A 12,411-nucleotide genomic window follows, 5' to 3' on the forward strand; every position below is an offset into this window, starting at 1 on the left:
TTTAGAATTATCTTAAGAACTAATTATATATGTATGTGTGTATGTCTATATGTATATTTTATATGTTGCACGATAAGGGGTTATTTCAAATGCACACAAGCAATTGCCCAAATGTATTTTTATAACCAATAGGTTATCTTGTGCATACATATAAATGTGTTTGTTGAGTGCATGCATGTTGCATGTAGATGCATGCGTGCCTCATATAAATATATGTACGTTGTATATATAAATGTATGTATTATATGTATGTATGTATGTATGCTCGTTAAATATATTTGAACATACATATTTATGTTCAGTGGACTGTATGTGTTATTACATTTTTCTTATTTAATATTCTTAATATGTAGAGTAATAAAAAACTAAATGTTTTGCTGCATAAAAACTAAGTGTGGCTTTTTGACGCCAACATACATGTTCATTTTTGAACATTCTCCCGGGCGACAAAAGTGACTCCTGTTCATTTTTGAACATTCTCCCGGACGACAGAAGTGACTCCTGTTCATTTTTGAACATTCTCCCGGGCGACAATGGTGACTCCTGGATAGATGACCTCAGCTTGTAATCGTCGCCTCGTCTTTACCGATGCCCCAATTAACATTTGTGTGTGATAGTTTTGGGAAGCCGCAAGAATAACGCCTTTGTAGCGGCCAGTGCATCGTGCTCCTAATTCCAAAGTGGCCTTTAATGGCCCATATCTGCTCCAACATAAGTTGCCATGGTATTAGTAACTCCCAAATGGTTGTTACTACATCCACTTTTTCAAACAATATCTGTCGACTGTATTTTGCAAGTTTAAATTGTTCTCGACTTTTCCTTTTATATTGTAGTAATGTCTTCTTATCAATTTCCAACGCATTGGATCTTTTCTTCAGTAATGTTATCATATTTTTATATATTAATTTTTTCACATTGTGGTATTTCTTTTTCATTCGTGAATCAAGCATGTTATTTTTCCTCCTATATGTTGTATTGTTGTCTGGTATCTTCTTACCACGAATATCTCCACCAATCATCGTTGCCACAATCGGTGTTATTGTTATTCTCCAGCTCCTGCACGATTTGCTTCTGTATTGCTGGACATTTTTATCTTCAATATTTTCTTCGATTTGGTTACTTTCAGTAATAACTCCTTGTGTATATTTTTCTTCTTCTTCAACCAATTTATTTGTTTTTTCCTCAGATAAAAGAAATTCTTGAGATTCTTCTGCTAAAGAACTTTCTGAAATAAGTTCTTCTTTCATGAACATTTTTTCTGACAGCATATAATGCGGAAACGAAATTTCGCTGTGAACAGTGATACGTTTTGAAGAAGTAGTAACATCTTCCTTCTGTGTTGCTACTTTTTTGACATGTAATGCATCTGCGTCGTCGTTTCTTTTCAGGTCCTTTGTAATTGGGTTATCACCATAAGGGTAGGTGACTTTCTCCAATGTGTATTTGTCATTAGTTGGTTGTTCATTACCGGCAAGTCTCTCCAGTGGCATATTTCCATCGTCATATGCCTTGGACCCAACTGTAGTAGCGGTGCCAAAAGTACTTCCACCATTAGCTTCCACCTTACCTTTGTTAGCTGGAGCCTTGAAAATTAGGCTCGAAAATTTATTTGATTGCATTTCTGGATCTGAGTCATATCTATTGGTTTGACCAAAGACACTATCCTTTGTATCAGCGTCAAAACCACTAATAGCTGGAGCCTTAAAAGGTAGGCTCGAAAATTTAATGTTGAATAATTCCCTTTGCATTTTCAACATTCGCACAATTTCAGCGACTTCAACCAGTAATTCCTCTGCTTCAATATAAATAAATTTCTCGTCGTATTTATATGATAACTCATCCAAATTTTGCTCCACGAGGTTTTGAAAATGTTGTAATTGAATTTCATACCTTTCAAGTGCAGCTTCGTCAGCAATATATATATTTGCTTTTACCTCTGCAATTATAGATATAATTCTTTCTGATCTTTTTTCAATTGCTTGCAATAAATGGTCTGCCACCTTTTCGGTTGGGCTATACGCTCTTGCCCCTGTATCCATTCCTTTGGATGCTTGTTGTTGTCTCCCAACTCTACAACAAATGCGGTATACTTCCATATATTTTTTTTTATATTAAAATTTTATAAAAAACAAACTGTTCTTTTTCTTCAAAGAATTTGAGGATTTTTGTTTCGATCGCCTTGTTGATCTTGCTGTGCCTCGACTCACAGCTGCTGTAATTCTTTGAATAACAGTTAACTAATGCGTATTGTCTCTCGCAAATACGTTTTACATACAATCTTTTTAATTGATTTTTTTTTTTTTTTTGTCTTTTGCCTAATTCATGTATAGGACTTTTTCTTGCCTGTATTTCTTCTATATACAGGTCTTTTTATTTGTCTGAGCTCACATTCTGCTCTAAAGACCAAATTTTGTAATAGGTGCCTCTATATTCTAATAGCAGGTCTTCTTAATTGGATCTCTCTTCGGCTCCGGATCTCTCTATCCGGCTCGAAGGACCAAATGTTTAAAACAAGCTGATTTCAAATACCTCTTACCGCGGGTCGGGGAAAATATTTGAAACACCAAGCTTGAGTGAGAACTATTTCATTCTCAAAATGTATAAAACAATGTAGTTTCTAACAAACCTTACCGCTGGTGGGGGGCAATGATAGACTTGCATTGAGTGAGAATTTAATTCATTCTGATTTTATTTTGGTTTTTTACTTACTTATATACAAATTTTAGAATTATCTTAAGAACTAATTATATATGTATGTGTGTATGTCTATATGTATATTTTATATGTTGCACGATAAGGGGTTATTTCAAATGCACACAAGCAATTGCCCAAATGTATTTTTATAACCAATAGGTTATCTTGTGCATACATATAAATGTGTTTATTGAGTGCATGCATGTTGCATGTAGATGCATGCGTGCCTCATATAAATATATGTACGTTGTATATATAAATGTATGTATTATATGTATGTATGTATGTATGCTCGTTAAATATATTTGAACATACATATTTATGTTCAGTGGACTGTATGTGTTATTACACTCGGAGAGGTCGAAAAAATCGAGTCCAAAAAAAATTTTTTTTCAAGTCGACGCCATTTTGTTATTTTTTTTTTAATGGCCCGATAACGACATTTTTACTAATGAAGAATCTTGTTGTTTTAGTGTTTTAGACCTCTGCAAGGGTTGAAATCAAGTCAACCAGGACGCACCGTTTTTTTTAAGACCCCACTCCACCGGCCCGTATCTCGACGAATTTTGTTTTTTTTTTTTATATTATTAAAATGTCGATATAAAAGATATAAAAAAATGGATAGTAAAAATGTTTTTTTTTTTTAATTTTTTTTATCTTAGTTTAAAAGTACAGGCAAGATTTTGCCTCCTAACATAATAAGAAAAGCTGTCAATAAGAATTGGTCTAACGCAAGGATCCGCTTCCAAACTAACCTAACATAATACGAAATGCAGGGAATCAAAATTGTTTTTAATTTAATGATTTTGAAATCTTCAGAATTTTACCAAAACCTTGGTATGTCAAATTTTGACAACTGTGCGGGTATGTTTCCACTCTTTCTAGTTTATTTTTGGTGTTCGAAAGTTTTTATAAATATACAACAGTTACTCGAAGGTAGCTTGGATAAGTAATACTAAGTAGGATTGGATCAGAAATTCGGTGAAGCATATTGGTATCTATCCGCGTATGCTCTGAATCTCTTTAGTCTATTTTTGGTATTCAATAGTTTTCATAACTATCCAGCAGTGGTTCGAAGATAGATTGGAAAGGTTTAAGTAGGATTTGATCAGCAGTTTTGTCAACCATATTGCATATAATGGGTTTGTTCAGTCAATAAAAACAAAAAAAAAAAAATGTTTAAGAAAAAGAAAGCAAGGGACATAGAAAGCTGCAAACTTTTCACTTTTAACATTAACTCAATTTCATATCCACATTTCACAAATTAGACCTACGATCAACAGAGTGGTCACTCACAAAAAAAATTCATTTTCAGTTATATTCATTAATTCGCAACACCATTTTCACTAAATTTGTGCAACTTAGTCGCATTACTGTCACTTTAGTTGCCACAAAATCTATAGGCTCAGCGCACACTCATTGCTTTTGTGGTTTAGTAGGCGGTTTTCACGTGCGTGTACTCCATTAACCGTTAACCATTTTGAATGTCACATCCGATTCGTTTTTCACTGCGCACAAGTGTGTAATTTGCCTTTATTAGTTTGGAATGATTAGCGTTGCAACAATGAGCAGCAAATACATTTAATTTTCTCAACGAGCGCGTAACGCATGCGCAGACTTCTAACGCGCAACTGACCGCTTGCAAGCTTTTCCATAACGCGCAGACGCAGTAGAAGCGCCTCGTGGTGCTTCGTTAGTGGTGGTGACTGAAGCTTATAATGGTGGTAGTTGTTAACGGTTTGCGCCTAGAAGAAACTGGAATGTAATGACAATGTTAATGCCATTAGCTGCGGTGGCAATGGTGGTATTTAACGGCTTACTGTAAGATTGCTTGTGTATACATATATGTGAAATGTTAAAAAATGTGTTAAATAAGTGAGTTGGTGTTATTGTAATAATTACAGTTAAAGGATGTGTCTCAGTGAGAAACTCATTCATTCGTTTAGAAAACAAATTATGGAAAAGTTTCGTTGAGCACTACGACTCCGTAATATGGGTAATGAAGAAACTGCGAAAAATGTTTAGCCATGAAAGAGCCTCTCTTCAAATCTATCAACCGTTACGAATTTAAACTTTTAGGTCTCCCATGTGAGAACCAGAATCTTGTAGAGATATAAGAGGCAATAATAAATCTACCTCATATACCTTACAAATACTTAATCATATCTATATCTTAGAGAGACGTACATACTTCTCCTCTCAAAGTTCAACTAATTTGTTTGATAAATTGATCTCCTACTTCAATAACTGTACTTAAATCGTTTCGAATTTGTGAGATATTAGGAAAAAGAAACGCCTGCAAGATGTCTTTCTTGACTTTCCAAAAACTTTAAGGCTTAAAACATTTTAATTTTTATATTTTACAGAATTTATGATAACATTAACATTGCTGTAACTGTAAATATACAGAACAGCTGATCCCTCTTATCGATTAATGGTACTATTTCCTACAGGGTGTATATAAAACAGGATTGCACTTTGCGCATGTTCTTGCAAATGACTCTTTTGCATGCTTGTAAATATATAAGTGTGTGAATTATGATCAAACGAAAGCAATTCGTCTCAAGCCATCAATTATGACTGTCATTCACAAAATTGCAAAAAAAAAAATAATATTTCTATTATTTTGTATATGTGTCAGAGTATTTAGTTGTTGCCGGTTATGTTGCCAAGTGATGCTCAGTTGAGAGAAAATTTGTAAAAAATGCAAAAAGTATTTTTTTTTTAACAAATTAGCATTAAATTGTTGACTTTCCATATGGATAGAAGTATTTACAGTTCCACTATTAACTGGCGCGTGGGAGTCGTTTAACCTACGTCTATGAAAGCAGTTTTACACCTGTGAAGGAGTAGTGGTTTATTATCATAATCAAATAAACAATAAAAATTGCAATTAAGCAACAATTGTAGCTGTAAAAATGTGAAAAGTGTGAAATGCCAGAGGATAATAACGTCGCTATGTCTACTTTATAGTTGCCATGATATATTTTTATCACAAGAGTATTTCTTTGGAATTAAATAAAATTTCCAAAATTCCAAATTAAATTTAATCCAAGCCTTCTTGAGTATTAGAACAAATTCAGAAGTTATTCTTGCCAAACATTTTTTTTTTTTACTTGGGCTTAGGGGAAGTTAAATAGATGTAAGACCATCTTTTACATATATCTCCATATCCAAAATATGGTTGGTTTCGATACGCCAATGGTGTTGGTGTTGCTGATGAATCGAACAAACAACTGGTATAAACTGGTATAATCAAATATTGATATCTCTCTAGTATATGTAGAACTAGAAATTGGGGGCTTAAGAAGTTTATAAAAATCAAGCCATATAGAAGTCCAGCAAGAAGTATCAGCATATATTTATTGGTTAAATGGTTTCGTTCATGTGCTTAATTGCTTGCTCTCTTACGCTAAAATGAACAAGCAGCAACATAGATATTATTCTTAATGCCATCACAATATTTCGACCAAATTTTCGACCAGTTTATCAGCTTAGTATTTTTAAAGGTATATCTGTCTATTTTGTCACACCGTAACACCCAACGTCTACGGGCAATTGAAAAATTAGCATCTTTGGCCAATAAATTGTTCAAGTCTTGCAATAAACTCGCGTCATAAAAGCTCAACCATGGCCATTGCCACCCCGCAACGCATTTAAGACAACCAGAAATTTTCAAACTCCAAAATAGTTAACCTAACCTTTCTATGCTACAGTCAGCTAAAATAAATATAAAATAAAATGTCGGTACACAAAGTGGGTCTGTCACAGCGTGCTTTTTTTGCTCACGCTTTGATCAGTGTAATCTATGAACCGGTTGCATAGGACTTTGACTTTGATGTGCAATTATCAGTTGTATATATATTCATACATATGTATGTAAGGTATATGGTTACTTAGAGACATATGGATCTCTGTATGCGCATGCGTAGTTTAACATCTCATGCATTTACGCGATGAGCGACAGATTTTATGAATGAAACTGAAAGTTTTAAGCCGGGCTTTCAAGTTGTCAAGTTGTCTTGCGTGTGTAACGCAAGTTTGTTTACGTTCGAACAGCATATGTTCATGTACATACATACAAATATCTATGTGTGAGCATGTTGGTAAGAGCCGAGAGTTTGCGAGAATGATCCTAGTTTGTGTTTTGCTATTACAGATAAACTCGTATAATGTGGAAAAAATCTGAATTACTGCTGGTGTACTTCTGTTTAAATAAAGTTAAAAAAAATCGTATGACATTTCTCTTCATTAAATGTAACGGTATATTAAAAATGTTAAGAAATTGGTTTAAAAAGCTTGCAAAGCATCAATGTAGCTGCAACATATCTACTTAAAAATGTATCTACACATATATATGTATGTATATTTATATATTCTCATTTCTGAAATTTTACCGCAATTCGAAAGCGAAAATTTCGCCGCAGTGTTTTTTTGGAAAAACAATTTTTTAATTAACAATAACAACCCACTATTAAGAAAGTAGAAAATACCGACTTATATTTACCTAGTTGTCTTTAGCTTCTAACAAAAATTCATTTGCGCATGACGAATTAATTGCTGAAGATTCCAAAACATTAATTATTAAGTACATATTCGTACATATGTATGTCAATTTTTGTGGAAATGTGTCATACATAATTATCTTTCATCAACAATCTGCATATATACGTATACATAATTACATACATATGTATTATATATGAAAATGTAATTGTCAAAAAAAGTGATCTTGCGACTTTATTAGACAATGAAAGTTTTGAACTTCACCTAAGGGGTTACATGGGTTTCGTGGTTTCAAAAAATCGAAAAAAAATCCTAAATTTTCAAGTCGAACCGAATAATAGTTTTGGAGATACAGCCTTTGGAAGGTGTGCGCTCCAAGTCAGGTATTATTGTTACTCAAAACTTTAATTGCGTTTTTCTCGCAACCGCGTTTTCAAAGTCGGTTGTCAAATTTTCTCGAAAACTACTCAACCGATCTTGATGAAATTTTGCACAGGTGTTCGAGATACAATTTATTCGTGCCTGAACGACGGATTTTTTTCAATTACAACTATTTAAAAAAAAAATATCAAGCAAATTTGACCGAAATTTTTATTTTTTTTGGAAAAATGTCTGCCAAATTCCAATTTTTACTTTTTTGTCTTTTCTTCGTTTTAGCACGAGTTTATGGTCTTACCTAGAACACTTACTTTTGTTTTTTTTTTCATTTTGGATAATCCTGTCAGGAGTTAAGGGAGGGGTCTGGGTTTCAGCGCAAAAAAAAAACACTTTTTTTCTGATTTTTTATCTCAAATATCGATTAAGCAATTTTATTCAAACCTTATTGAGCGTAGTTTTCACTATGTTCTGTAAATTTTTCATGCAAAAATATTAAACCATTAGCTCGGGACATAGCTTCCCCTAGGACGTCTTGAAAAAAAAAAACAATTTGCGGTATTCACTGTAACTTTAATTAAATTTTAAACAAATCTTCCCCCCACCGTTCTCTGATTATTATTTTTTTTATTTAAAAATTTTTGGCGGCCATCTAAAGTGTGAACCTTTATTTTCGACTAAAATTTCCGCCATTTTCAGTGTGGGAAACACCCTTAATGTTAAATAAAAAAATTTTACTAAACGTAGGGGGGAGGTATTTTATGTGAAGAAAATGTATACCAAGTTCGAAATGAATCGGTCGAGTAGTTTTCAAATGGCAGTGAACACGGACTTCAAAAAAGTAGTTTTGAGAAAAACGCGTTTAAAGCCGTAGCTGCTAGAGTTAGAGCGTTAAAGGCCCCGAGACTAATTAAACAATAACTTCATGAATATTGCTTAGATCGGATTAAAATTTTGAGGACATATTCTTGAAATGTTAAACAATAAGATAAAACAAAAAATATGAATTTTCGGAAGTGAAAACCCAGACCCCTCCCTTAAGCTGACAACGCGGACGCACTTTTTTCCGAGGGGTCACCGGTCAATGGAGGAGTTTTAATTTTTTTTTTTTGAAAATTCCACATTTAACATTACAATATATATAACAATCACCACTACTGCATTTTGTATTATATGTATATATCATCTAAAAATGGTCGAAATTAAACTATGACTTTACAAGTTGCTGTATAACGAGTATGACGACCTTACTAACTAAAAATATCGGTCAATCCATAAACTATATTAATGCAATTACATAATTTTCCTTTGCTATAGCCTATATTCTTAGTGAGGTTACTTAACCTTAGACGATCCTTCAAAATGTAAATAATTTGTCCTCGTGTGACCCCTCAATACGTAATGTGACTCTTCTTGTAAATATATCCAACCTCTCGAAAATGTAAACAAACTTGACATCATGTGATCGCTCAAACAAAACTGAGATCACGAAATGGTAGCAAATCAAACATCACGCGCAGTCATCTAAAATGTGAATAAATCCCACATCATGTGATACCTCGAAAATCAGCAATCCTGACCCCTCAAAATGTAAAAAAACGGACTTCAAGTGAACCCTCAAAATGTTATCAAACCTGACGTCACGTGTCCTCAAAATGTAAACAAATATGCCCAAGGTCATTGACTTTTGCGAAATGTAAACAAAGGGTTAATGATCTTTGGTATGTTTGTTAACCTTTTTGCGAATCACGTGATGTCAGGTTTGACTTTTTAAATTAGATTTAAATTTTTCAGAAGTAAATATCTGTGATATCACGTGATGTCTGGTTGTTAATATTTTGGTGGTCACGTGATGTCAAATTTATTTACTTCTATGGCATCACGTGATGTCTGGTTGTTAACGTTTGTGCAATCACGTGATGTAAATTTTGTTCACATTTAGAGAGATCACATGAAAGGTTTATTTATACTTCGTGTGATCCCGTGATGTCTGGTTGTTTATATTATATGTTGGAGGTCACTTGATGTCAGGTTTGTTTTCCTTATGGGGTTAAAATTGTGTGAAGCAGAAGTGGCATATTTCAAATTACCGGTTAGAGATATTTCGTCTAGTGACGAACATTTTCCTTGATATTTAAAGCTCTTATTATAATTTTTTCTCAAATCTGGATGTATTTACATTGCAAACTAGTTTACATTTTTCAATTATGTTAAATTCGGGCTCACGGACTCTGAATTCACGGACGTTAACAATTTTAACGCAGCTCATTAAAATAAAACCCCTACACTATTCCTTCCGATTAAAAAAAATACATATTTCACAATACATTCTAAACTCACAAATCTACACGTGTAGTAAATATATAGTATATTCATTGTTAACAAAATGCAAAACTGCGCTACAATTGCACATACAAATGTGTACACTTGGAAATATATGTAATTTTGAATGTATAACTGTGTACTTTATCTACTAGTATAGACGTTTACCTGTAAGTTGAATTGATTAATAAACTGTTGTTGAAGTAAATATTTGAAGACATTTGTAGACCGAGAAGAAAACCCAGTTGGAAATGTTTGTCATATATTAGGTGCAAACGGAAATTGCTCTCATTGGCTGTACTTTTAGTCGTCTTTAATTGGGCTAATTATGGTCGAATCAACAACTGGTATAAGTCGTATAGATTAAATAGAAGAATAGACTGACGTAGAGAAAAATAATATGTAGAAGGTTCAAATTATTGTCATGGGGTAGGAGAGTGACATATAGAACAAACAACTGGTATAAATCAAATATACTGGTCTAATCGAATAGAGGTTGAATACTTTTGTACTTTTTTACTGGTTTAATGAGAGGGACAGAGCGAACAGAGAAGCAGTGAATCGAAGATATTTTTTTTAAATATAACTTGTTGACGAGAAAATCATTTTTGAAAATCTTCACTTAGAATTTACATTTTGTTAAACTATTTAAATTTTGGAGTATACAAATAATTAAAACTAAGTAAATAATCCGGTGAGTGAACTAACAACCAAATAACTCAATCAGTTCAACCAACAACGATTTGTGGTCGTCGCTGGTTAACGCTGCCAGCTTTCGTGGTTCTCTCAGCACAGCTGATTGCTGCAGCAACGTCGGCACAGCGGACGCTGACATTTGCGATTGTGGCTTGATCATGGCACTGGCAGTGGAAGTGGCGGTGCTGGCGCTTGCTAACTCACGGCTAGCAGCTAGAAAGTGGCCTTAGCATGGCGAACGGCTTCACTGCGACTGCGAAGTCAACGCCACCGTCGGCGTCAGCACTTGTAAATGTGCTGTTTTACGCTCTGCGTGTAGAATTGCCGAGGGAAACAACCTGCAATTGCTGGCAGCCAAAGTAAATGTATCTTTTAGTCTTCAAGATATCGTAGCGCGATAAAGACGCATAGAAAGCATATCGGAAGAAAAATATATAATTTATTGTAATACATAAGTGTGGAATGACGATAAATGTTTTCTGAAAGCAAATAAATTATAAAAACCATATGATTTTATTTGTTTAAATCAGAAAGATTTTTCTCTACTTGCTGTAACGTGCTGGTGAAATTATTTGCGAATTTTAAAATTTTTTATTGTTGTTGTTGTCGGTTAAAAAAACAGTTGTGAGCATAATTATTGAAAAGAAAATCAAATAAAATAAATGCGAAACAGCGAGCAAAACAAAATAGCGGAATTAAACAAGTGTCAGTTAAAATATTATGCATCGCAAATAAATAAAAAACATAAAACAATACAGAAAACTGGTTTGTGGAAATATACTAAATTTATTTAAGCATATAAAGGGAGATAAAACTACGTGTATAGCAGGAAAATGATCGTCGAAAGTGAGGTGTGTGAGTTTATATAATTGCATATCGAGAGATGTAAATTTTTATTTAATAAGATGTTTATGGGTTTTCTGTTAGTAAACATTGGTAAAATAGCTTAAGTCGATTTACGTGATTTTGATTTTTAGTGGAAATTTTGGTATTTTTCTGTCTAAATTTTATAAAAATTTTTAGTTTTGGATTTTGAAGTATTTTTAAAGCAAAATAAAATAAAGCGAGACTCGATTTTTTTTAGAATAATTAAATTTTTTCATTATTCAATTAAATCGGCGCAGGCTATTTTTGCATATTTTGTATTTTTTTTAATTCATTTTTATAATTTATTTTTTTTTTTTAATTTTCTAGTATTAAATATTCTTTATTATAAATAATTTAATAATTAATTTTATAATTTCATTCAATATTTGTAAAGACATTCTCATAGTTAACAGCTAAAGATTATTGATTGCTTATTTTTCAAATTAATACACCTTGACAATATGTATATTTTTAAAGTAGAACCATGTGGTCTGCATTATTTTCTCTTTTTTTAAGAAATCGTTTTTTTATATTTATAATAATATTTTTATGATATAAGAAAGCTGCTTAACTATTATACTTAAAAGCTTGCAAAATAATTTAATGAATTAATTTAATTAAAATTTAATTTAGTTAATTTAATTTAGTTTATAGAACCATGTGGTCTGAATTATTTTTTCTTTTTTTTTAAGAAATCGTTTTTTTATTTATAATAATATGTTTATGTTTTCTTAACTACTGAAGAGCTTGCAAAATTATTTTATTTAATATACAATTATAATTTATTAAAAAATATTAATTATATCACTTTTAATAAATCACAAAAAAATTTCCATTAATTAGCAAATCAAAAAAATCAAATCTCTTTAAATATAATTAAATTAGAATGTGAAAGTGTGTCATTTAAAAATCACAATTTTACAACTAAATTGCTGCAAACATTGAAATTAA

At 32.4% G+C, this 12,411-nt stretch overlaps 1 protein-coding gene across 5 annotated transcripts in view; it reads left to right on the forward strand.

The window, feature by feature from the left end:
- LOC105209938 (neutral amino acid uniporter 4) overlaps positions 1-12,411 on the forward strand; it is a 62,573-nt gene that overhangs the window by 15,979 nt on the left and 34,183 nt on the right. For 2 of the 5 annotated variants that reach the window (XR_851611.3, XM_011180606.3), the window contains exon 1: positions 10,962-11,444. The exons of 2 other annotated variants lie outside the window; for them this stretch is intronic. Coding sequence is in view for 2 of the 3 variants with exons in the window: in XM_011180606.3 (XP_011178908.2) it covers positions 11,427-11,444 (18 nt within the window). In the remaining variant the exon portion in view is untranslated. Of the gene's footprint in view, positions 1-10,961; positions 11,445-12,411 lie in introns of those variants that run through there. One more of the 5 variants, XM_054232533.1, reaches the window with a different exon arrangement.

This window comes from Zeugodacus cucurbitae, chromosome 5 (genome assembly GCF_028554725.1).
Source record: "Zeugodacus cucurbitae isolate PBARC_wt_2022May chromosome 5, idZeuCucr1.2, whole genome shotgun sequence".
Lineage (NCBI taxonomy): Eukaryota > Metazoa > Arthropoda > Insecta > Diptera > Tephritidae > Zeugodacus > Zeugodacus cucurbitae.